Source organism: Carassius auratus, chromosome 3 (genome assembly GCF_003368295.1).
Source record: "Carassius auratus strain Wakin chromosome 3, ASM336829v1, whole genome shotgun sequence".
Lineage (NCBI taxonomy): Eukaryota > Metazoa > Chordata > Actinopteri > Cypriniformes > Cyprinidae > Carassius > Carassius auratus.
In genome coordinates this window covers 20,733,749-20,761,062 of record NC_039245.1, presented here as the reverse complement: position 1 = coordinate 20,761,062, position 27,314 = coordinate 20,733,749, and the positions used below count along the sequence as shown (strand labels likewise).

Here is a 27,314-nt window from a genome sequence, read left to right as displayed (position 1 = left end):
GACGCTAGAACAGGAAGAAGCTCCAGTGTATCAACTACCAAAGTCGTCTCTGTTTATCGAGCTTGGCATTAATGTATTTGAGAGTAACTGGGCTAAAACCTTAAGCTTCTTCTGTGTTTTCGTCGCGGCGCTCGCTGCTGTTTTTTTACTATCTTGAGAATTCAGAGATCGACGAGACTTTCCTAACCTGAATAATACGTCACACTGCACATGCGTGAAATGCGTTAAAAAATTTGACGTAATTAACGACAAACAACTAATTAACGTCGTTAACGCGCTATTTTTGACGGCCCTAATATATAAATATATATATATATATATATATATATATATATATATATATATATATAGATAGATAGATAGATAGATAGATAGATCTACAGCATGACTTGAGATTATCAAAATAGCATATTGAGCAGAAGTGGAAGAGAAACATAAAATATTTCATATATCATTTTAAAAAAAATCTAGAAAACTTTATTACATGCAAGGTTAAATTGGATTTTGAATTCCAGATTTTCCCCACTGTATTTGCATTCTGTACTAACTATGAAGTATATTGTTTTGTGTGTGTGTGTGTGTGTGTGTTTCATGCAGGGCTCCATGGGAGTTGTCTGGAGCCCATGGACACCATCTTCGTTAAGAATGTGAGGGACAAAGGCCCCGCCCACCAGGCCGGCTTGTGTACAGGTAAAAGAGTTTTTCTGTTCAGACCGATACAAACATTAGTGTGAGGGAAGGATTTCCATCACACTTCAAAGAAAACTGGCCATCTAATAGGTTTAGCATTTTTGGTCACATGCCCAGAGCCGCTGCTATTATATAAATCTACGGCTTGGTGGTGTTCACAGATGGACTCACTGCAATGATAAATAATTGTAATGCAGTAAATATCCATCTCTGTATTTACTGTTGTTTGATAAACGTCATGCAAATCCCAAAATCTGAAGAAAATGTGTGTAGATATGTTCATGCTAAACAATATTACACCCGGACCAGAGCACTCATGTGAATACATATGTGATCTCTTGTTATGACATGCTTACTCAGAGACAGATTTGCAGAAAATGTGTCTCTGTACTAAGACATATTTAAAGTGCAGGTAATGTCCTGCTTCCTGTGACTAGTCATGTCACCTGACTGCCATGGATGGTCCACTGTGCTCTCACTGCATACAGAGTCTTATTCCTGATGATATCTATGAACAGAATAAACTTGAACCAGGGAGAGAAACTGATAAAAACCTGGATCTATTATGGAATATTTTGCTCGTGAATTGTGGTTTGTTATTTACACACTACACTTTCAGCTTGACAGGAGGTGACTCATTATCTCTCACTATACACAAGGCTGCTTCCTGGTCAGGAAAAGGTGCTTGAATTCAATGAGTGCATGTTCTTACTTCCTTTTCTTAAACCGTACTAAACCATATAGGATTACAGGATGTTTACCATATTTTTGTTGCTAGTAACTATGCTACCATACACACATGATCTCTCGCTGACAGATTAAAATAATCTTTTTAATTTAAGCCACATTGAATAAGAATATGACAGACTTTTTTATATTTTATGCGAACATCTTGATGCAAAGTCAATGGAATGTATAAAATTTGTTACGTGGAGCTGAGAGCCAAAATATTTCATAAACAAATATGCAAGGTGACGTGTTGAACTATGATAAGTGATCCAGTTCTGCGGAAATAGTCTGAGTTTTCTTAGGAACCTGGTGCAACAGATCATGAATGTATTTTAATATGATTGGTAATGACTGGATAGGAGTCGCAGCCTTCACTGACTCCTCTGACAAACTGCCGCTGGCTGAGATGATCTGATAATGTAACCCTGAAATGAACCAAAACACAGCAGAGATCTAAGGAAAACAGAGTGAACACATGGAATGAGTCGATTTAAGGCTGGTTCACACGGCAGGATAATTAGGCCGATTTTAGCCCCGATTCACCCCTTCCGACAATCTTAGGATGCTCCGATTATCGTAAAATAATCTGATCAAATATTCCTGCCGTGTGTGGTGTGTTAAGACTGCTCTCCTCTGCTCGGAAGAATGTCGGGACCGCTCCGATCTCAAATCGGGGATATCCAACATGTTGGATTTATTTGGCCCGATTTCTTCTCGTGTGTGGTGTCCCCCGAGGACAAACAATCACGCAGCCTGTGGACTGTGGCGTGTAGCCAATCAGAAAGCGAGGTGACGAGGCAAGTTAGTTAGTACCGGGAAACAAAATCAAAACAGCCGGCGTATATAATATAACAAATACAAATAAAGTCGATGGGCATAACTACATCCACAACTGCAGTCCACCAGAGTACACGGAAACGAATATATGAACGTGTAGTACGTAACAACATTTATATGAGATAAAACAACAACTTATCTCCATATTATGATATAGCAAGTATAGTCCATGCTCGCGTTGTCTCCACCTCTTTGACCATCGCCTTTTCTTGTTTTTCTTATGTTTTTTTTTTTCAGTTAAAAACCAAGAACAAACTATGGCCACTGCATCCTCTTCGTCCGCCATGATTGTTTACTCTAAAGTCACGTTTGATCTCGAGGGATTTTGCGAGATTTCCCGTCTGACCTGGGAATGCTCGGGAGTCAAATCGGTTCGTGTGTGATGTGTTGATATTGCCGTGTGGCTGCACACCACACACGGAACGACCAAAACTGTTAGACCCGTGATTTTTTATCGCTGTGTGTGGGGTCTCTCATATTTGGAAAATCGGCCGACAATTTTAAAATCGTCCCGTGTGAACCAGGCCTTAATCTTTATTATTTGAACAGAATGCACATGCTCGCTCTCTCCCACTATGTAAAGAATGTTAATTGTGAAGACTTCTAATAAATGAAAAAAATACATGTAACTGTAATATTATATTTTAAAGTATATTACAAACCATTATTATATATATATAATAATAAAAGTATATATAAAAAATTTAAATTGCAATTTTTCTGTATTTCTGATCAAATAAATTCATCCTTGATAAGCAGGAGAATCATCTTTAAAAAACATTACAAATCATACTGATCCAAAACTATTGAATTGCAATTTATGATTTTTCTTTTTTTTTGGTATTATTATTTTCAATTATATGTTAAAAACTGTATTAAAAACAGTTTTGTAATAATATATGAACATGAATAACTTTCAATTAACTGCATTCTTGTTTAATAAGGATTCATTTTATTTAAAAAAAAAAATATCTTACTGACCCAAATGTTTAAACAGTAATGAATATGCTAATTTGTGAGTAGTATTGACTTCCATTATAATTAGAGACTTATAATAATATTAATGTTTCTGCAAAATGACTTCCATTATTATATCAGTTATAGGAACACATTTCTGGTTTATAAGTGTAACTTGAGTTTTATTTTGTGTACATTAGACAAAAAAAGCTTGGGAAACCCGGTTCTAAATGTTTGTCAAGTAAGTGTGTTATTTTGTGTGTGTGTGTGTGTCTGCAGGAGACAGACTGGTTAAAGTGAATGGAGAGAGTGTGCTGGGGAAGACATACTCACAGGTCATTGCACTGATTCAGCACAGGTGAGCTTCTGAAGTCAAAAAACTCTTATTCAAAAGATTATTCCACTTAGTAGCATGAGCTGATTCAAACGAGGTCTTCTACAGCCATCCAGACTAACCTTGGAATCAAGATGTCTTGATCTGTAACATTGTTTGGGTTCAAATTTAAAGGAGCAGAACGCAACTAAACGTTTTCACATGAGTGCTGTTCATGTGGAATGTGTTTTACGTAACAGGATGACCTCAGGCAGTGTGCGCTTGGGGAAGTTTGCTGGATGATTATTATGTGCATTACTTAAAAAGGTTACTACTGAACCCAGTGTAAAGGTTGTCTGTGTACTCAACCCAAATCACAACTTTTAAAGGAGAATTTGTTCCATATTCACTACATCCTATAAACAGTAGATACTCCTATTGAATCTCATGCTGTCTGGGTCTCTTTGTCTTCTCCATGTAGTGAGAGTGTACTGGAGCTCTCCATCATGCCAAAGGACGAGGACGTGCTGCAGCTGGTAAGTGTACGTTTGAGCATTTTTGACACACCTTTTCTGTCTTACACACCCACTCATACCTACACATTTACCTGCACAGAATAGCATACACATTTATTTTATCGTATTTTTATTTCATTTTTTATTATTGTTATTTTATTTTATTTGATCATATCTCCAGACTAGTGTTAATAATGTCTGCTTTTTTTATTATTATTAGTCTTACTGCTGTGGCAAGTGTCCTTATTCTGCTTTTGTCGTATTTATTCAACCGGCCTTTTTTTTTTTTTTTTTTTTTTTTTTTTTTTTTTTTTTCACGTTTTAGTTGACTAAAAGTCTGAGAATTTTAGTCTAGTTTTAGTCAAGTCATAAAAAACTGATTATCGTAATTATTTTGCTTAAAGTTTTGTCACTGTTGCTGATCGTGATTGTAGTCATTTGAGATATTTCATCAGAATTCTTGCACTTTTAACCTTAAAGCACAAATCAAGTGTCAACTTATGCACATGGTTTGATTTACCTCATCTGGTTTCCTGATTTTTTTTTATATGATCATACATATAAACAGCATGTATAAATGGTAACCAGGATGCAAAGATCAATTAAAACACAAGGCAGAAAATTTTCCTTTAAGAGAGTAGCTCTGATAGGGGATTTAAACTCTTGACATTTGTCGACCCCAAGCATGAAAGCTAGTTAAGGTCTGTTTTTTTTTTTTTTTTCTGAAGAAAAGTTTGGATATAGTTTTTTTATTTTTTACTACTACATTTAAGTCTTATCTCTCTTTTTTTTTGTCAATTAATTAATCGTTTTTACAGCTAGTTTTAAATGATTTCAATGTCATCTTGTCTTAACCTTGTCTTACTCATGGAAAAAAAGGTTGTCAACCAAAATTCTTTTTTTTTGTCAAAGTTTTTGCTACCAAAATCAACACTACTCCAGACTAACCCAGGCTCTAAAGGAAAAAAAAACAATTGAATAACTTTCCAGTAAGCTTGTGTATGGTAAATACTTACAATAAGATCAGTTCGCTAAATTGTTTAAATTAAGAAAGATTCTTTAATTTAATTTAATTTAATTTAATTTAATTTATTAAATTAAATTTAATTACACTTAAAATATTTGTCTTAATATTTTATTCCATGTTTAATTATATTTTTACTGAAACAAGGCAAAAATACTGATTAATAGAATGTTTTGTAATGTGAGCACTTTGCATTTGTAGAGTATAGAGTTTAGGTAGCTTTGTGGTTTAGTTTTGTTTTCGAAGTACAGCTAGTAAACCCACACACACCCTCAAGAGTTGTGTACACTTCTCTCACACTTTTAAATAGACACAGACACTGAGGTTGGACAACTCTAGATATTTAGTAGTCATTACAAAGCAATGTGTGAGTCAGTAGGTTGCTTCAGCAATATCTTTGAAGCATTTCCAAGCAAGAAATCAAGATTCATTCTTGTAGTAAGCATGCAGACGGTCATATGATTAACACACCAACACATATGCATTCTTTCAGACAGTGCACAGACATTCCCACTTGCATATTTTCCTCAGTGCACAAATTACGCAGTTGCCCACATGATCGGACATGCAACTCGCTAAAGGCGAAGGAAACCCTTCATGCACTTGTGGGGAACATAAAGACACATGCTTTATACACACTTTAATAAATCTTTATAGAAACACTCATACTAAGCAAATTACCCATATAGCCTCCCAAGAGACCCCACTCCTCTATTCTTACCCCATGTCTATCTCTCCTCCTCTCTGTCTCTCTACACACCCCTCCTTAAACCCGCATCAGCCACATTCCAGAGATGACATCATCAGTTATGTGGCCCCTCCCACACTCCCACAGGGTGGAGAGAAAATGAGAGAGAGAGAGAGAGAGAGAGAGGGAGGGAGAAAGAAAGGAGGGAGCTCAAGAGCATTGGGTTGGGTAGGGCTCAACATGGACAGAAAGAGAAAAAGAGATAAAGAGAATAACAGAGGGACGTGACAACGAGACATGAACTCAAAAAAATACGAATCAGGACATAAGAGGTAAATATAAGCTGTTAAAGAGGACACTAAATAGAAAACGAGAGACGTTCAACACTTTAGGGAGTGTTTCTCTCGATTATTGAGTTTCAGTTCTCTGTGTTTGGTTGTATTTGCATGTATTAGCAGACTGCATGTACTATGCTATGTTATTCGATTTGGTTGTCTGGAGCTGGACAGCTTGACATCCTCTGTACAGTCATACAGTAGTCACTGCATGGGTCATACAAGTTGTTGATGTTTTGGAGTCCATGTCTTCTGGTTTGTAACATTGTACTGCAAAATGTATTTTCTTAGTACATAATTAAGTCATATTTTCTATTTAAACATCCTTAAAACAAGATGCATTTAATTTAGAAGGTGATTTTTACCACATGAGTTAAGTTTTAATTTTTTCTTATTCTTATGCTTTTCTTATTTATTTATTTATTTTATATATATATATATATAATTTTTTGCTTTAACCATAAATCTACATATTATATAAATTTTACAACAATTTTGTGTCTTTAAGAATTATTATTATTATTATTATTATTTTATTGAAAAATGTATTACATTGTGGTGTTGTGGTGAATCTCTCAAAGAGTTTTTTTTTTTCTTCTCAGTTTTGTTTTCCGCTGATGATTTTTATTTAATTTTAGAATATTATTAGAAATTATTAGCATTTGTCTTATAGCGAGACATCTTTAGAAGCCTGTTTTGTTTTTTAAGTTATATTTGTTTTGGTGTTTGAAAAATTGAATAAGCTAGTACCACACTGAAACTCAATATTATGACACAATCACATGATCAGTATATAGTGATAGTGTCTCATGGTCAGTAATCGTAATGTCATCCCTCTTACCCCTTTTTTTATATGAACTTTTCACCTCCACTCCTTGACTCCTTTCTTTATATATATATATATATATATATATATATATAACACTTTACATAATTACATGGAAATTTGGCTTCATTGTTTGTGCTTTTGTTTGGCTTTCTTTTTTTCTTTTTTTTTGTCAGACTTGCTTTACATTTACAGCAATATTTTCTTCTATTTTGTACTGTTTTTCTGTATGTCCTATTTTGTCTTGTTAAAAAAAAAAGAAAAAAAAGGAAATTTAGTCACCCAAAATATTTAGTTTATTTTCCTTTAGAATGAAAGTTGTATTTCTCTCTTTCAGGCATATTCCCATGATGCCTACCTAAGAGGGAACAATCCATATACAGGAAAGGCCCAAAATCTTCCTCCACCACCCCCTGTCCTCTACCCTCCACATACAAAATCACAGCCTCCAGCCCTGGCAAGCCCTGCCCCAGCTTCATTACACATGGGGCAAAACCAGCTGGACAACTGGAGCCACTGGCCCAGCTCCTCCTCTGGTCCCTCTCCACCCCTTGACAACCGGACAGTAGCTTCCAATGCTGTCTGGGCAGCCGAGGGCAGGAGCTGTGAGTCAAGAGGTGTTGGTCACAGTAGCCCTGCACACCGAACTGAGGAGATCCAGTATGGAATGACTGACAGGGGACCGCAGGTAACTGGGCAAATGAGAGGTCGCTCATATTCATCGTCTTCCTCCTCAGGAGGGATGATGAGCCCATTGCATCATGCTCATCTTGCCAACCACAACATGGGTACTGCAGTGGGGCACATTGGAGCCCGCAAGGAAAGCCCACCTTGGGCCAGCCCTTCTCAATCAATATCAACAACCCCATCCAGCCGCAGCGAATGCACCCAACAAGCTCTTTCCAACTGGTACTATAGCCAAGTACCAGGTCGGGAACGGGAACGAGAGAGGGAGCGATCTGTTTCTCGCTCCATGCACCCACGCCACAGGAGTATCTCACAGGACCGTCTAGGTGATATTGGGAGGGCCAGGCATTCGCAGCAAGCAGGTTTTCCCCACAGTGCATCACAAGACACATTACTGTTGCTTCAGCAGAGCTCAGCAGCATACACTGATCCCTACTGGAACCATGGAGACTGGCGGGGTGAGCATGTGTATGGACAGCACCCGTCTGCAGTGGCCTATGGGCGCAAGTCCTCTGAAAACCTTCAAGCAAGCCGGTACGGACATTCAGCACGTTCACTGGAAACTCTTGACAGAGCAGTGGGGATACTTTCACCACAACTCGAAAGATCTACTTGGGTCCACCAGCAACCAAACAGGACTGAAAGCTATCTGAGACATGCCAGACATTGTGGCCAACACGCAGAGTCACACCACCAAATCCAGCAACACCAAGTGCAACACCACACACCACAACACCATCAACACACACCTCAGCATCAAAACCTCACACATGCAGTACACCAACACTCGTCTCAGGCTCCGCAACCACAGCAGAAAGCTCCACAGACAAGACATTTGCCTTCTTGCCAGAGTCTAGATGAGGAGCCAATTGGCTATCGTAGCTACAGCCCCTCTTTCAACCGGAAGACTGGCCGTATCTTGCAGCAAGCCCAGTCATTCAGAGACCCCTCTTACACAGGTCCGCATCTCTGGACCCCTACACCCAAAACCAGTCCCCCAGAGGGGCTTCCACACTCGGCCACTCCTTCCCCATCTCCACCAACCACCTCTTCTACAACTGCTATTCCCACAGCTCCTGAAGGACAAGACAGAACTTACCAACCAACTAATCATGACAGAGGGGCAGGGGAAGCAACAGGTGAAGCCCAGACACAGGAAGTGGTTCTGAGGCAAAAACCACCCACTGGCCGCAGGGGTGTGAACGCCCTACGACATCCTCATTATGGCATAGCTCTTGACTCCAGTGACCCTCTACTCTTTACCTCTGATCCTACGGAGCCCCCTACCAAAGCAGAAAATGCCATTTCTCATCGCCGTACAAACGGTAACCTACCACCACTATCCATAGAGGATGATTCCCTCGCGTCAATTCCCTTCATAGGTAAGTCGCTACTTCTCAATGACTCCTTTGCTCTCATGTTCTCCCTTTCTTCTTGGTATATTCTTTGTTGCAGAATACTGTTCCATATAGTTCTCGGTTTCTCCCTCTCTTTTTCACTTCCCATCATTTGCTCACTCTATCCTGCACATGGTTGTTATTTTAACAAGGAAACTGATTTAGTTTCCAGACACCATTAAAATAGACTGATGGGAATGTTAGAGAATGACTGTTCTTGTCTTAATAACTCACAACCCCACTGGTCTTACCCTTCATTTCCTATGTCTGGTGAACCAGTGTGCATGTCTGCGCATTAGGTAATGCTGGAATCTCCCATGATCAGCCTGAGAATATTAGTTGTCTGTGGCTGAATCAGACTTACTGGATTTAAATTAGTCCTATTTTTTTTTCTTCCTCTCATTCTTTTTCCACTCTTCCAGTGCCTCACCCAATTCCATCCTATGTTTCTACAGTTTTAATCTTTTAGTAGAGGATTGTACACAAATTGACTGCATTCTCTGGGAATTGAGCTCACAACCTTTGAATCGCTAGTGCCACGCTCTACTGTTGGAGCAACGGGAACACTGTGAAGCTAAAGGATTTGAAGAGAATTGTCTTGACGTCAAATGTCTCTTCATATTTACATAATGTAGAAATGTTGATTGTCTAAGGCACAGTTGTGTGAATATGTGTGTTTTATAACCTACCCTTATTTTAGATACAAACTAGCTGAAAAATATCTGTAGATGTTAACCAAGTCTGACAAAAAATATATATTAAGGATACTCTTAAATGGGGAAATGGTTTATAAATAAAGTAAATAATGTCTTCTTTAAAGGGAAAGGTTAGGGTTGGGTTGTGGTTAGTTTATAGTAATTATGATTGGTTTTATTTGATTAAAAATTGTGTGTAGTCCGTGTGTATGCTCTGGTCTGTAGCTCAAAATGATCTTGTCTCTGCTTGCCTTTTACTAAACCAGAGTACAAGAGGAAATCTGAAACAAAATGGCTGGCTGAATGCAAAACATTCAAAACAAACTGAGATAGACATAGACACCAAAACTCTTACTAAATGTGCTACAGGGTTATATATGGTTAGCCATAAATCCGTATCCTCTAATTATATGTTTATAGCACAGCTGGATTCAAGTGGAGTGCTATTGATTTTGCAGTTTCATTAAAAGCTTTCCGTTGGTCATTTGCTTTCTTTTAACATTGCAATAGGAGTTGTAATGGCAACATTAAAACAAAACCAATTCATTTCTAGGCCTAATTTCTGATTTTTTTTTCACTGCTGGACATCTTTTTATGCTCTGTTGTGATTGCATAAGCTGTTGTTAGTGCAGTGCTTTCATTCCTGAGGGAGGTTAAGCCTAAAACCACTATGCATAATAGTGCCCCACCTTTAGCAATCAGCACAGATGAGAAGCATAGTTCTGTCTCCGCACACCTGTACAGTGCAACACACCCCTTGAGCTAGACCCATCAGTTTGAATACATGTGTTAAAATGATCTTGTTTACGATATGTGTTTGTGTAAGTTTAGGAGTTGTGGAGTATTGCAAAAATGTAACTACATATTTAGGATGGGAGCAGGTTGGTGTATCCCAGGTCCTGTTTAGAGACTGATGGAGGCAACACAGCAGAAAAGGCAGAGAGGACTAAACTGAAACTAACAGAAATGCTTACAAGCTGGGGCACGTTACACCATACTGATAAAAACAACAGACAGTTTGTTCTTGCTCTACCTGCCATGCCAGTGGAGTCGTTTTTGTACTGGAATTTCTCGTATTGATTTGGGGTGAATGGGTTTCAAACTGCATTATTGTGTTAGTGCAATTGGATCTTTGTTTTATGTAACGATGACATTCAAGTCATATGATGACAACCAGGAAACATCAGTTATTTTCATTGGATTTGGCCATATCTACATCAATCTACAACAAACTAAAAGCTGGTCTGTGTCTTGTTTTAAAATTGAAAAGGTTTTCACACAAATCTTTGGTCTTGAGAGTATAGGATAATTGTGATTGATATTATAGCTTTTATTAATATTTTATTATTTAACTTAATATTTTAATATATAATTTTAGTTGAAGCTAACTATAATAACCCTGTTAATTAAATAAATAAAAAGCCTTTGTGATATCTTTATTCATTCCAGCCCACAGATGAATAATACCCAATCAGGTTTCATTTTTTTTTACTTTTTGAACATATTTTACTATAAATCATGCTGATCAGAAATTTGAGGAACTATAAAACTTGTTTCAGTTAGCAGCAGTTACCAGGGAACGGTCAGTTCATTCAGGTATTCAGGCAAAAGTTTTTCAGAGGAATGAGGAAAGTTAAAATAGTTTTGGAATGTATGTAGTTGTTTCATGTAGTGTAAACTTTTATGTTGTTTAGTTGCAGAAGACTTGCATTTTTTACAGTCGTGAAGTGAACTGAGAATGGCAGAAGGAAGAGGGGCAGGGAGCAGGGGTTTTTGGGGTTAGGGGTGAAAGACACACACATACACACTCTCACACAATCAGATATTACCAGACACAATCGGCACACTCAGCTCTTTCTGCACTCAATGCGGTCATTGTGTCTCCAATAAAAGAGGAGGAGTCTTTACTCCACCAGCCGCCCATTAACACGCTACATGCTAACTCACCAGAGATATTTGCACATCCACATACACACGTTGTCTCCCCTACTCCTTTATGGAGAAATCCCTCTTACCACACTTTTGCTCATACAGTATTACAGTGTTGTCAGGCCTGGTTTCATTTTGATTAGTGACACTATAAGAGGAAACCTCGCCATATTTGTTATATTTGTGTTCTTCACTCTTTGGTTTTGTGGATATATCTGAAGAAAGACTGCATTTCATGGCTAATTAGAGTCCGTTCATGGAAGTACTTCTGATGGGTCAGGTTATTTACAGCATCTCATCTGAACCTCAAAATACGACTGTTACACATGACTGATGTTGAAGTAGAACAGATGGATTTTCTATGTGCATGTGTTGTATGTCCATGATACAGACACTCTGTGTGTGTGTGTGTGTGTGTGTGTGTGTGTGTGTGTGTGTGTGTGTGTGTGTGTGTGTGTGTGTGTGCTCATACTCAGGCTTCAGTAATGAGGGCCTTTGTTAAACCCACAGAACAGCTATTTCTGCCAGTGGCTGGAAAACAAGCTCAGTCCAGATTCCACATCCTAGATTGGGAATGTTTCCGCCCCGCTCCCTTCTAGTATGAGAAAGAGTAGACAACAGAGAATTAAAAGAAAGAGGATTCACTTGATTTAGGATAAACATTTAATTAGAGGTTGGTTGATGTATGTGCATTGAAGACATTTAAATGTGATAAACTGATGAATAAGAAGAAAAGGAGTGGAGTTCATATGAAGTCAGAAGTGATGGATGGCTAAGATAGTCACATGAAAATGTGATGCACAGAGATAATGAGAATAGAGAGCAGGGTATGGATGAGTTTAAACACTGGGCCTATTTCTTAAGCTTTTTAGAAACAAAAGGGTCTGTATATATTACACCCAGAGAAATCCATATGTAAGCATTATTCTTCTCTACTCGGCCAGATTTAATTGGTTCGGTCACCTGAGCCTTATGACATTTGACTAATCAAAGCAAGAAAATTACATGACAACACTGATTGGCTGGTGGCACTATAAGAATACTTTTTCCTTTAACTGTTTTGAATGGCTGTCAATGGTGAAAGATGATCTCTGCCCAGTTGTTCAAAAAGTTAATCTGGCTCAAAATAATGAAATATACTTGTAACAAGGCAAGTAGTTGTTAGAAAGTGTGTTGTGATTGTAATGTAAGTGTAATTAGATAAAATGTAATTGTTATACTATTGACTGGTTAACCTCTAAAATGTCTATGAACCTCTCCCAGCTTCTACTGGAATCAGGATAATCCCCTTTTTTTTGATAAAAGGTTTAAAAATGTGGTTTGAACAACACTTACTGAAGGTTTTATCCAGATAAAAACCAAGAGTGGATTTCATGATTGCATTCTTGGAATCTTTTGTTTGTTTGTTTTCCATTTTCTAGTCTGTTCAGAGTTCTTTTGAACAGCTTGGCCTAGAGCTAACTGGACCATGCTAACAGACAAATCTAGTTTAGAAATCCTCTTGTTCAGGGACGTTTGTGTGCCGCTGCCACCTGCTGGTGTAGATAGATGTTGTTGCAGGTGGTTTCATGTTTGACAGAATCTCCTTAGTCACTGAAATAGCAACATTCTGCCAAATTGTGTTTTGAAGCGATCATGTTACCGCTGCAGGGCAAGAAAGACCCGACAGAAAGTTTTTTGAAGAATTCATTGAAGGTGCCGCTCATCTCACACATAACTAATGTGTGCTTATATATTAGGGATTTGGGGAAAAGAAAGACTTTGAAGGGGTGGATCTTTAATGCATTAGTTTTAACCAGGTGACCACTCCAAAGAGGTAGTAATAAAAGCATACCTGCAGCAACTAACCACTTCCCACTAGAAACACACAACATCAAGCACTTTGCGCTTTAGCAAGAACTGAAACCATGTATTAATACAAAAAGGGCATGTACATCTTAGTTCCACATCGAGCACTTATTTCATGGAGGGCCACGAGTCAGGTACAAAATTATTTATGATTTATTCATTCTCACTCTTTTTTATCTTCTTTTATTTCTCAGCATTTTTTACTTTGTCACGCATCATATTCTTAAACATTTTTCATTTAAAGGTCCCATGACATGGATTATTTCCTTTTCTTTAAATGCTTTTTAATGTTTCCTTAGGTGTATTTATATTGTTAGTATGATTTTTACATTTAAAATTTAGAAATAAAAAGCTTTTTTATATCCTGACATTAGCCCTCTGGCTTGAATGCTCTGTTTGAAGGGGCGTGTCTGCTGTGAGACTCCGAGTAAACCACAACTGTTGTGATTGGCTGACATCTTTGCATACGAAATGCATATTACATGTGAAACCCCTCTCAAATATATATATTTATTTTTCTCACAAAATGCTTTCATCACAGCTAACAGCAAACACATGAATACAGTAAGAGCTCCGTTGTGCAGCATAACAGCGTCATTCATTGTAACGGCAGTTTGGGCAAGTGTGCAGATATACTGGCGATGTGTAACAGCTCCGGAAAAAAAGCGAGCGTTCTTTGATCGCTCTCTGTAGTTAAATCACAGTTTAAATAACAGATTTGTTTCATGCTACTAAGAGAAACAACGTGAAGTTGATCGTTTAGTCACTGGCTTGATTCACTGATGCATAAACAGTATTAAACGATTTAGAAAGAAAGTCTGTGTGAACTTGAATGATTAGCTACCCATAAGAAATCACTGATCACAGATCAGGCATTAATGAACACTGTTACTCACTGTTTGTGCCAGTGCCGTCGAATCCATATCATAAAAGTCTGTTTGTAACGCCTGTCGCCTGTGCTGACATTGCGACTGAATTATATGTAAATGTTTGGGCGGGCAAAGCAGAGAAAGGGGAGGTTACAATTCTCGTTACAATGTCACAACGAGGAGATTCAAGATCAGCCCGTTTCTCAAAGGCAGAGAAAGATAGAAAAATCTCAATTTACACCGATTCAAATTTCTAGAAACTTGGGGAGCATATACAGGCTAGGGGAACTCATATTAATGTTAAAAATAATGTTTTCATGTCATAGGACCTTTAAAACATGAGTGGGTAGTGATAAAGTGTGCACTATAGCTTCTCCTTACTCCTCCTCTCTTTAAGAGGGTTTAAAACTCATTAGGTTTTGCAGTAAATTGAGTGTTTGGAATTTCACTTTTGTATGCACACGTCAGAGAGGAAGAGTCTCTTTTGCTTTGTTGTATTATAATATTTGATCATATTCTATAGATCTTGACATTAACTGTGCAACACCATTTTGCTTTCCCTCTAACCTTTCCCTCCTTCCTTGTTATTCTTTTTGGTTTCCCTTCTTCCAAACCTACTCCTTTTACCAATATAACTTTCTTTTCTTCTTGTCTTCCTTTCTTCCTTCCCCTTTTCCTGTCCTTTCCTCCATTCCACTCCTCCCACAGATGAGCCAACCAGTCCAAGTGCAGATCTGCGGGCACGTCATGTCCCCGCCTGCTCCGTCGTGTCCAGTGGTATAAACTCCGCCCCTCCTGTGGCCACAAGCCCCGCCTCCCCAACCTTCACCTTTCCCCTCAACCGCCTTTTCTCCCGCGACAGCAGTGAGTGATGCAGAGAAAGAGAAACACCGTTACTGCTACTACAGAATGAACCAATCAATGCCTAGAGCTGTACATGAAAACACTGCGATGAGTTTTCAATATTCTGTAAACATTCAGAAGCTGCATGTGATCATTATAAAGCTCCAACTGCATGCGTATTCATACAGCACGAATAAGTCAAATATATATGTGCATGCCATACTGAATTTGTTCACATGATCTTTCGGTAATGCCCATGCACCCTCTTTGGACTTCACTGAGACTGTGATGAAGATCGCCACCTTCCTACCTCCTAATCTCAGATCACTTCCTGTATCCTACCCAACTCCACACTAACTGTCTTTCATCAGCTCTCTCTCTTTTCCTGGACTTTGTCATTTTCACAGTTTTTTAATGAGTGGATCTCTCTCTCTCTCTCTCTCTCTCTCTCTCTATGCGCAGGTGATCCCAAATCTAATCGTCGCTCCTCTTACCTGCTGGCCATCACCACTGAACGCTCCAAGTCATGTGATGAGGGGCTTAATGTGTATAGAGAAGAGGGCCGGATCTTCTCGTGAGTTTGGGGAATTTTACTATTACTATTTTTGAATACTGTTCACATCTCAGTAAGGATGTGTGACCTGATTTTATGTTTGAACATATTCTTATTGTTCTTTTTCAACAGGAGGATTCCAAAAAGAGTCAAGAGCTTCTTTACTGAAGGGGTGAGTTTAATTCTCTATCCTCTCTAAAATTTCGACATGAACAAAAGGACTGTGTTGTTGTTTTAAATCAACACCAGTCAACATAATGTGATATATTTCTTTCTATAGATCAGATTGTTCCATCCTGGATGCTGATTGGTCAATATTAGTGTTATTTTTGCATTATTTACATACTATTGTTTTTATTAATGTTGAATTAAATTTTATATTAGGTCTTCGGTGTTCATTTTAATTGCAGTTTAAGTTTAAAAAATGTGTTATGTGCTTTTAATATATTTCAAATTATAGATCATATTCTGATTGGTCATTATCAGTGTTATTTTATAAAAAAAATTTATATATAATTTTTTTTATTAATATTTAATAGAGGCAACATCTAATCAGTTAATATTTATATTGTTCAAGCTTTATTTACATTTACAAAAACTGCTTTTGAATGTTTTTGTTTTAGTTAACAATGCCATCACTGGTCACTACAGCATTCCAGCCACATTATAATTAATGCTATAATAAAAGTTATCACCTCTCCATTGTCTATTTTCTTATTTCAATTGATAATACATGTTAGCTAAAGCAATGCCTCACTAGTTATTTAACTATTGGTTAACCAAAAGGTCCATTTTGTTTCAAACTGTATTGTATGATATTTTAACACATAACTTTGGAGCGTACAGCTTTAAATATTCTCTTCCTTTATTCTGGCTCTTTTTAAACTGTAGTTCCATGTTGGTGTCACAGTTGTGTATTTTTTGTCCTGTGTCATTGTTTAGTCTCTGGACAGTCTGGCTGCTGCGGAAGAAGCTCGCTCTAAACGACACTCTACCTCTGAGCTGGGCAACATCAGCTACAGTGATGTGAAGAGAGAAGGCTGGCTCCACTTTAAACAGATCCACACGGAGAAGGCAAGGTAATCAGACAGCGAGGGTTGATTTATAATTCAGGGGGAGCAGTTGTTAGTGGCTTAGATAAAGATGTTGGTTTGTAAGAGAAAGGTTTTAGGTACAAACTCGCAGCGCAAGTTGCTTTGAATAGAAGCGTATGTTAAATGACTACCGTAATAAGTTACCTGTATGATGGATGAGATTTGTCTTTTCTCTCTCTCTTGCAGAAGGTGGGTAGTGCCATCTGGCCTTGGAGGCGGGTGTTCTCTGTGCTACGGTCCCATTCTCTGTTCCTGTACAAAGACAAGCGAGAGGCAGTGCTTAAAGGGGCGGCGCTGGGAGGCGGGGCTGAAGAGGAGCAGCCAATCAGCATCCGGGGCTGCCTTGTGGACATTGCGTACAGCGAAACGAAGCGCAAACATGCGCTGAGGTTGACCACACAGGACTTCTGTGAATACCTGCTACAGGCGGAGGACAGAGAGGACATGCTGGAGTGGATCAGAGTCATCAGAGAAAACGGCAAGACTGACAACGAGGTGAGAGTTTGAGAACGATGGGACATAGAGGGCTTCCACCGAACAAATGGCAAGACCCAATTTGTTGAGGTTGTCATTACCTGTACAGGAAGCAGTGCATGTTTACATGGTATTTGTTTCTGAGATCTTCTTACTCTCTCTTACTGTTATTTACTGTCAGCAGGCTTTGCTATCACTCCCAGACATGCTTGTAAATGTGAATATGGTCATAATATATGGGCTCGTGTAATATATGGGATTTTATTTTATTTTATTATATTATTTATTTATGGACATGTTAAAATAACAGTATAATAAAAATAACATACTCGCAAAATCATAACTTGAAATTTAATTTTACTTAAATGCCAATATATTTGGATAAATTAAAATTAAAATAAAGTACATAAATAGCATATTTTATTTTAAAATCAAACTTAACATACTTGAAAGAACTAACATTAAAATGAAGTACATTTTATTTTGTTTTACATTTTTTATTTAATATTATGAGCATGCCAAGTTACAACATACTTATTTAAATTTTTTCCTAGTATGTTTTATTTTAGTGCATGAAAAACCTTTAATTTAACACTTTGTTGTAGTTGTCATTACTGAAACGCAGTTTGTTGATCGATTTCCCCGAAGAGCGAGAACACTATGGCTCTGTGACCTGTGGTTTTCACTGCACAACATGGCAAAATTTGCTCAACTCTTGGTTTTTGGGGTGGGACAATTAATAATATTTCCATTAAATTGAAATACTCTTTGTTCATTTCTGTCTGTAGGAATTGGGTTTCTCACGACAGGCTCTCATCAATAAAAAACTTAATGACTACAGGAAGCAAAGGTGAGATTGGAGCCCACTGTAGCATTTTGTGGTTCTGAATAAATTCATTAAAATAATTCACTTCCTCTTGGTTCCCTATTGTAGTCCAACAGGTAATAAACCAGACTCCTCACCCAGAGTGCATCGAATGACATTTCTGCTCAGTAAGCAAGACAACAGCGCACCTCCACGTTCCCCAAAACACGAGGCCAAAGATGAGAGCAGCCCCCCTAAATCTCCTTGGGGCATAAATATAATGAAGAAGACTAAGAAAGTAAGTCCTAAAGCATTTGGTGTGCGTCTGGAGGACTGCCAGCCTGCTACCAACAACAAGGTGTGTCCTTTAAGCAGTGTGCTGAAAGTTTATGCTTACTGGTAACTTCACGTTAGTATGTTTACATGTGTATGTGTGGCATTGTCTGTGTAGTTCATTCCCTTGATTGTGGAGATCTGCTGTGGCTTGGTGGAGGACATGGGTCTGGAGTATACAGGGATCTACAGAGTGCCAGGGAACAATGCAGTAGTGTCCAGCCTGCAGGAGCATCTCAACAAAGGAGGAGACATCAACATCGCTGAGGAGGTGCGCTGTTTACTCACACACACAATCTCTGTCACTGTCATTGTTAACTTGTCACTGGCTCTTTGAGACTGAGTCAACATGCTGGTTATAATCACTTCCCATGTTTAAGCGGATGCTTCCTCATACTAAAAGCTTGATGATGATTGGGTTCAACAACAACTGCTTTCACTTTTTACTCCTGTACAGAAATGGCAAGACTTGAATGTGGTCAGCAGCCTGCTAAAGTCTTTCTTCCGTAAACTCCCAGAACCCCTCTTCACAGATGGTGAGATCATGAGCATGTGAACTGTGATTTAGTGCTAATATATGCGCATAAAACTGTAAATATACTGGAATGCATCTGAAATATATTTTGAAAGGTATGAGGTATGTCATGTAGTGAGATGTAGTGTTTTACTTCTATTTCTCTTTCTTTTTATCCTCTTGAAGACAAATACAATGACTTTATTGAGGCCAATCGGATGACTGATGCCAGTGACAGGCTAAGGACAATGAAGAAACTGGTATGAACTTGCTGTCAGCATGTTACTTAAAGAAGCCACATTGTGCTGCAAGTCTACACTACCATTTAAAAGTCTGAGATCTGAAAGCTCACCAAAGCCTGCATTTATTGATCAAAAATATAAATGCATATTTTCACTCAGGATTTTGTGACCAATCGAAGATAAAAAAAAAAATTAAAAAAAAATTTCGTTTATTTTATTTTGCTGTACTGTCACTTAAAAAAAAAAAATCTTAAAAAACAATTTGACTGACCTCAAACTTTTGACCAGTAGAAGTCTATAGTATTTATTTTGTATGTTTAGGGCCAAGCACCAAAGGTGCATAGGCACCTATTGTATCCGTTTGGCATTATTCTTCTTCTTCCATTTCTTCCGCCTTTGCGTCTATGGCAGCCCATATAACCGCTTGCAGAAAAGTTGTGAAATTCGGCACACTGACAGAAGACAGTCTCAACATTAACCACAGTGAATTTGGTATTTCTAACGCAAACTCTCTAGCGCCACCACTTGTCAAAAGTTTTGTGTTAATGTTAAAACTTTTGAACCAAAGGCACAGAATGAATATTCTAGGAACACCTATTTTAATTAAAATAGGTGTTCCTAGAATTCCTAGCGTTCCTAGAGTTCCTAGAACTTAGATTCTTACCAAAATTCTAGCATGCTAGTTATACACGAATTCCAAATTGCCAACATTTTTATAGTTATTGCCAAATAAATACAAACAAAGTTGGCTATCAGTCATTTTTTTCTGTTCTCATATATAAAACTCCAAAACTAAATTTTACACGAATATGTATGGGCACACTCTTAAGGACACATACAAAATTTGGTGGGATTGTGCCTCTTGGTGGCATTGAACAAAACATGAAATTGCCATTGACTGCAATGGATTATTATGATATAAAATGCTATATATAAATTGGTGTACCATTACAAAACTTTTTATGTACCATCGAGACAATGACCTGAAAGTACTCCAAATGTTTTGAGAGCGTGCCACCTTGTAGTCAAAAGTTATAATGAAATTTCAAATAAATGCTAATAGCTTCTAAAAGCTGAGATATTCTAATATTTCTGCAATGCTTTGGCATATTGACACCAAACATTGCGTCTGCAATTGTTAACAGAACACACCACATCGTTTTGATAACAGCGCCACCTATTGGTCAAACCTGAAAAGCCAATAAATAATGTTACTAGAAGTTGTATTTATGATTTGTCAGCTGTTTGACTAAAATCATCCTAAAATGGCTTAAATTACAGATTCCTGCAGTTGGTCTGATGCTTGCTTCTATAGTGCTTGGCCCTGAATTAGTAAAGCTATATTCTTCACTTGTTTTTTTATTAACTTTTCCTTTTGTCTCTTGGCTCTAGATACGTGATCTACCAGATTATTACTTCCACACTCTAAAATTTCTAATAGGACACCTAAAGACTGTGGCAGACCACTCTGAGAAGAACAAAGTGAGCAGCACGTGATTTTCTGTGATTCAGATATTTCAGTATTTATAATTACAGTATATTTTACCTTTGGTAAATGACAAAGCATAGTTGTTGCTTTTATATATTGATTTGGGTTTGTGTTGTGAAATAGCTGGGATTAGTCTTTTTTTCCTTGCCAATGCAGACCTTTGCAAATAGTCTAGAGCTCTGTATAAGTAATGTTGATTACATTTTATTACTGAATAGTAGCATCTGAATTTGAAATTTCACATTAAAAAACTGGTTACCTGTTGCATACAGTAGCATGCTAGTTCAAATCAGCTTTATGATGTCTAACTGTGCGCTTATGTATGTGCAGATGGAGCCGCGTAATTTGGCGCTGGTGTTTGGCCCCACTCTTGTCCGGACCTCAGAGGACAACATGACAGATATGGTCACCCACATGCCTGACCGCTACAAGATTGTGGAGACACTCATTCAGCACGTGAGGCACAAAGCCTTCATTTTAATGTTACCACTTGTTTTACAGCTAGTCTCCATTTTAATTATGATTTTAAACAAAGATTGTCTTGCTCTCTGCGCAGCATGCCTGGTTTTTCAGTGATGAACAAGAAAAAGAGGAAAAGGTATCAATTCATTAATATGACTAAACAATTAAATTATAAAGTTTTTCATGGCTTTTATAAAAAATATTTAAATCTCACCCCTCAGACACCAGTGGACACAGAGGATGTTCAGCCCGCCCCAAACATAGATCACCTCCTCTCTAATATTGGTCGGACGGGTCCACTGGGGGAGGCATCAGGTGAGAGTGCTTAACCAGCTACAACCAGCAATGCTCAGGTTAATAACAGCCAGTCAAAGTTGACAGTGGTCTCCATTAGAAGACTTCTGGCTAGCAGTCATATTGCACCTCAGATGTAGGTGGTCTGTCGGTTGAACATGTGAACCTAGTAGACAGCAGGTCCAACATGTTGTTTCTGTGTTACTGCATGTTGAACGCTCTTTACTTCTCTTGAGTTTTCTGTTTTAAATGATCTCTTTCATTATATTCACTTTCTGCTGTCTTTCTCTGTACATTTCTGCATCCCTCTCTTAGCTGAGCCTGTGGAACAGCTACTGCGGTAGGATGGGTTTCCCCTGCCATGCACTCTCTCTCTCTGTGTGTGTGCGTCTGTGTGTGTGCGTGTGTGTGTGTGTGTGTTCATGAGTGTGTGCTTAATGAGTGTGCGCTAGTCATGGAGGTGTTTATGGCCCCGTTTACATGTGCTGCTAACTAAATACTTCTTTATCTTCTCATTCAAAGCAACCATATTCAAACAGGATAGGTCATGGCAGGGTTGTATCTAATATTTTGACATTTTTGAGCACGATAATGTAGGTCTAAATGAAAAGATAAATAACCCAACTCATTGGGTTATTTAAACTGATTTTTACATGATTTTTGACAAATGTTATAGTTTTCATTTTAGTTTTGACGTTTTGATAAGCAGGTATTGCTGAGTATATACACAAAAAATACAGGAAAAACATTAATATTATGAGCTATTGTTACAAAGAAAGTTCAATAATATTTTCTATTTGGATTACATTGCTTATTATCATCAATGCAGTCTTTTACTGTCACTTTACATGTAAATTAAACTTTATGTCCACTCTTTTAAAATGTTTTGAACGGTAGTGGTATGTATCAAAATTAAATGTCATGTAAAATTACTTGTGCAAAATCTAAATAATATTGAAGAGCTAAGCTTGACAATTCGTAACCTTTGAAAACTTCTGAAGTCACAGCCAAGCCAGGTAAATGGGGCCTGTGTGTGCTGGCGAATTGTGTTTGTTTCTACTTTCTCCCCCTGTGACAAATGCAGTTTCTGCCCTTGCCTTCTCTTAGCTTCTTTCATGGGTCGATGTCATCAGTATGTGATGTGATGTCATCAGTGTGCGCTTTATCTTTACCACTGCATATATGGGCTCCTTCACTTCTTCTTCTAAGACCCTGTTCACATTGGAAAATTAACTGACAATCGACGGCTGGTTGTTTATTACACAGATGCTGTTTATATTGGATCTTGTGTGAACACTGTCTCACAATCACTGTTTATGGGGTGATGCTTAATGACTGACACAGAGGCTGCTACAGGTCTTGTTTATTAATGTATAAAGTTCATTTTCTGACAATCACAAGGTTGATCCTCCTCTGTGCCTCTCATTAATACATCAAATATTTAACAAGGTACCAAAATTGTTAATTCCACTAACTTCCTCTTAAAATCTCTCTCCCTGTCTCTCCCTGTTTTTAACTGGCCAGACTCAACCAACAGTGATTCTGCAAAATTTAAGGTCAGTATTAACCAAAAACTATGTAATATGTTTGTTGTGTATTGAAGGTTAAAGAGAGTACTGTAAGGATCTGGATGCTTTTGATCACTTTAAATTAGTAATACTTTTCTGTAAAACAATCTAACAAATATTTGATAAAACGGTTTTCATAATAATTAATTTTAATGTATTTGTTTTAATTAAATTTTTTTAATATTTGATACTTAGGGGTCGTGGGGATCAAAACGTGACTTTACTGCCAAGGATATCCTGACGTTCTCGATTATGTCGGCTGTGACCCGCAAACGGCGGAAACGGCATAACGGCCGTCTCCTCGGAAGCAGCACGGACGACGATTCTGAGCATGAACCCCTTAAATCCTGCATCTCTGAAAAAGACGACTTGCAAGAGATGGGGCAGGTCGCATCTTTCTGTGCCCCTCGAGCAGAGGGAGAAGAGGATGAAGAAGAAGAAGAAGAAGAGGAGGAAGAGGAGGAGGATGAGAAACAGAAGGCACAAGAGCAAAAAGAAGAAGTAGTTCCCAGCATTTCCTTCACAGAGGAAGCGGCGCCAGCAGTGCTGCTGAGCGAGGAGGAAGAGCAAAGGTGTGAAGTGAAAGGTCGCAGCTGGCGAGGAGATGATGCACGCTCTATTGTGTCAGGTTATTCTACTCTGTCCACTCTGGGGCGGAGTTTAGCATCAGAGGGGCGTGGTGAAGATGCAGATGACGAGCACAGCGAACTGGTGAGTGAAACTGATAATGAAAGCGGATTTGCTTCACGCTCGCTCACCCAAGAGAGGCCAGAAAAACCAAGCCGTTCAAGCCAGAACTCCCACAGCTCACCCGAACCAACGGCACCGCGCAGTTTCCTCTATGCACACTGCAAATCGCAGACACCTTCTGCTGCTCCGCCTCCACCTTCCCTCACAACCAGTCCTGAAGATGGTACAGCACGTTCATCTACTCCCTCAACCTCCTCTTACTCATCATCCTCTTCCCAGCGCCTCCACAGCAGCCACTCTTTTAACTCCCACCGCCTCATACAGTGCGACACCCTCGCACGCCGTCGGCTAAAGGCAGACAAAGCCAAAGCATCCTCGGTGGACCTTTCAGAACTGTCCAGCTCCTCCACCACGGAGGGTAAACGGCAGTCAGGTGCAAATCAAATGCTTGATTCCTCTCCACCTCGTTCCCCAAAAGCCAAATCCTCCTCCAAAGGAGTTAGCGTGCAAAATGAGTGCACGGCAACATCCGCAGCCAGTTCTGGGAGCTACTTGTTGTCTACTGGGCAGGGTTCCCTGGCGGATCAGGTCCGGGCTCGTCTGATTGGCTCGGCGGATGATCTACGCACCGTTGGCCTGAGGAAGAAGCTCTCGCCGGAGACACGCCGAAAGAGACGTGCGTGGAGGAGGCACACAGTGGTGGTCTCCCCTACAGACAGTTCAGACAAAAAAACACCTACGCCACCCCCCAAACCGCTAGCTTCACCCTCCCCTGTTGAGAAGCAGAACATTGTAGACTCCCACCCAGATTCCTCAAAGACTGAAGAACCCACTGCACATCGGGTCCTGCCTACCTCGCGCTTTCGTGATTTCTTGTAGCAGTGATGGTGTGCACAGGCTATTGTGTTGTAGCTGTGCCCTCAGTATGTTCACACTGACACGATTCTGCAGTGTCCAACTGTATCTGGTGGCGGATAATGTGAGTGTCATTGTGCACCAGTCAAAACTGAATTGAGAATGATTTTAAATTCCAGTTCATTTTTGGAAGTTGAACAGAATTTCAGTTGAGGTAGCAAAATAGAATTGAAATTTGAATATAATTAAGTGGAACTAAAATGGACTGAAATTCTAATAAAACTACAACAAGGGCATTTTCAGACCTGTAGACTGTTTGCTTTGTTCCAGGAACAGGGTCTTGAATTGTTGCAATGTTGCACTTTTTCCTTGGTTAAGTTCCCTTTCACAAGGCTACATTTCACTTACCAAAATGTGTTTATGCTAGTCACACGTGTGTAAAACTGTCCTCTCATTGGTCCGATTGCACCTGTTTAACTTCCTGGAATCCGCTCATCGTGTCATCCATCAGAATGGATTGTTACACACACTCATATGCTTGAATGTACAGCGGGGAAACTATTTATTTGACTCCCTGCTGATTTTTCCCCACTTATAAAAAAATGAATGGTTTGTAATTTTTATGGTAGGTTTATTCTAACGTTTAGAGAAAAAAAAAACATTATATAAAGGGTAGAAATTAATTTCCATATCAGTGAGTGATATGAGTATTTGATCCCCAAGCAAAACATGATTTAGGACTTGGTAGAATTTAGGACTTAGAAACCCTTGTTGGCAATCACAGAGGTAAGACGTTTTTTTTTTGTCGTAGTGTGTTACCAATGTTTTGCTCAGTGACTGTGGTCCCAACTGCCTAAAGATCATTAACAAGCTCCTCCTGTGTAGTTCGGGGCTGATCCCTCACCTTTCTCATGATCATCCTTACCCCATGAGGCAAGATGTTGCGAGGAGCTCCAGACCAAGGCTGACTGATGGTTGTTTTGTATTTCTTTCATTTCTGAATAATCACACAAACAGTTGTCTCCTTCACACGAGCTTCTTGCTGATGCTCTTGTAGCCCATTCAAGCCTTGTGAAGATCCGCCATCTTGTCTCTGACATCCTTTGACAGCTCTTTGGTCTTGCCCATGGTGATGGGAGATGTTGGAATGGAAGATAAGGTTGTGGGGACAGGCGTCTTATACACCTAGCGAGCTGACATTAGGAGTAACTTCTTAAAGTGACAGGACTAATCTATGTTCCACATGTGCACATAACCAATCTGTGGGAGCCGGGACTCCTGATGGTTGGTAGGGATCAAATACTTATTTCACTTACTGAAATGCAAATCAATTTCTAACCTTTATTTAAAGTGTTTTTTCTTTTCTGGATTTTTGGTTGATATTCCGGCCCTATCAGTTTAAATAAACTTACCATAAAAATTACAGCCCCTTCACTTCACATCTGAGTGTCATTGTCATTTCTAAAATAACTCAAATAAGTTAGAAAATGTGTCCGGTTCTGAAAAAAACGTTTCAAGCCAGCCAGGTGTGTAAACACCCTAAGCGTCATTTTTAACGAGAAATCAAAGATTTGTCAACACAGACTTCTGCCTCATTTGATAATTTTTTTGTAATTTGTCATTTTCACTTTTTAGTAATTGTTTCACTTTATTGACCAAGGTGGAAAAACTTCTAATTTCCCAGAATATCCTTACCTGTTGCAATTTCTTTGAATTGTAATTTCCTTGAATTGTAAGTTCCACTTCAGTTCCTTTAGTAGTGTGTGACCAAATTTGATTGTATGGGAGTTCCTTGAATTGAAAGGGAGCTGAAACTATAATTTTCCTAGCCCTGGTCTATACTTCTATTGTTGCTGCATCACATTGCTGTTCATATGCATAAACATGATCTCTTCTTCATGCAATTGAGTGTCTAATGTTGCTTTTAGTATGTTCCCCTCAAACCATTCTCAATGAAAACGAAACCAGTCTCTTTGTCACTGCAGATCACTGTCGGTGTGAACGACCCTTTAGGTTGCCATGTGAATACTAAATAAAAACTGTTTAAAGCCCTCAGTTTAGTCAAATTTACATTACTTTTACTCAGATTTACTTCACCTGCAAGGCAAAGGAGCTTTTCAGTGTTGCCAAAGTTTTCTTCTTCCTTTTCTTGGCCAGTTACATTGCAAGATTCTGCCAAGACCCTGACAACTCGCATGCCAAGAAGTGATTTTGTGTTTTCAAGTCCCAGATGAACCAATTCTTCAAACATGCCAGTACAGTATTGGCTAAATAGTGTTAGCAAACAGGAACAGTGTTGATAGTGACCATTTTAACATAGGCCATTGAGCTCCGAGCAGGTGCATGGTTCCACCAGTAACTCATTACATTAAGATCCATTAGAAGCCGTGTGTTGTGTTCACCTTCCCACAAGTTCATCTACATTGAGTAACAGCTCATTGGTGAAATCACTTCATATGAGTGTGTATGTGTGTCTGAAATTGCCTGTGTATACATTATGTGTTCGAGGATCTGTGAGTCAAACGATTTTGTAACATTTGTACAAAGCCTTGCTTAAGTTAACCTTGTAAATAAACACATTATCCTTTTTTATTTTAGTTTATATATGGTTTACAAAGTGCACTTAGGTGCACAGTCATTTCTTTCAAGATGTTACTTGAAATGTTTTTCCTTAATATTTTTTGTTTGTTTGTTTTATACACAGTATATATTATACATATATTTTGTATGAATATAATAAGTACTTGGGGTGTACCTGT

General features: G+C 38.6%; 1 protein-coding gene across 1 annotated transcript in view; it reads left to right on the top strand.

Moving 5' to 3' along the window:
- The window catches only part of LOC113050433 (rho GTPase-activating protein 23-like), a 36,683-nt gene extending 9,441 nt beyond the window's left edge, over positions 1-27,242 (top strand). Inside the window, exons 4-24 of the mRNA XM_026213377.1 lie at positions 598-690; positions 3,493-3,571; positions 4,008-4,062; positions 7,252-8,983; positions 15,048-15,203; positions 15,645-15,756; positions 15,868-15,907; positions 16,678-16,814; positions 16,896-16,899; positions 17,019-17,324; positions 18,092-18,153; positions 18,238-18,466; positions 18,560-18,712; positions 18,899-18,977; positions 19,142-19,215; positions 20,590-20,679; positions 21,017-21,142; positions 21,243-21,284; positions 21,370-21,463; positions 22,967-22,998; positions 23,206-27,242. Of these exons, the coding sequence (XP_026069162.1) occupies positions 598-690; positions 3,493-3,571; positions 4,008-4,062; positions 7,252-8,983; positions 15,048-15,203; positions 15,645-15,756; positions 15,868-15,907; positions 16,678-16,814; positions 16,896-16,899; positions 17,019-17,324; positions 18,092-18,153; positions 18,238-18,466; positions 18,560-18,712; positions 18,899-18,977; positions 19,142-19,215; positions 20,590-20,679; positions 21,017-21,142; positions 21,243-21,284; positions 21,370-21,463; positions 22,967-22,998; positions 23,206-24,579 (5,069 nt within the window). The 3' untranslated portion in view covers positions 24,580-27,242. The remainder of the gene's footprint in view (positions 1-597; positions 691-3,492; positions 3,572-4,007; positions 4,063-7,251; positions 8,984-15,047; positions 15,204-15,644; positions 15,757-15,867; positions 15,908-16,677; positions 16,815-16,895; positions 16,900-17,018; positions 17,325-18,091; positions 18,154-18,237; positions 18,467-18,559; positions 18,713-18,898; positions 18,978-19,141; positions 19,216-20,589; positions 20,680-21,016; positions 21,143-21,242; positions 21,285-21,369; positions 21,464-22,966; positions 22,999-23,205) is intronic.
- The last annotated feature ends 72 nt before the right edge of the window (positions 27,243-27,314 follow it).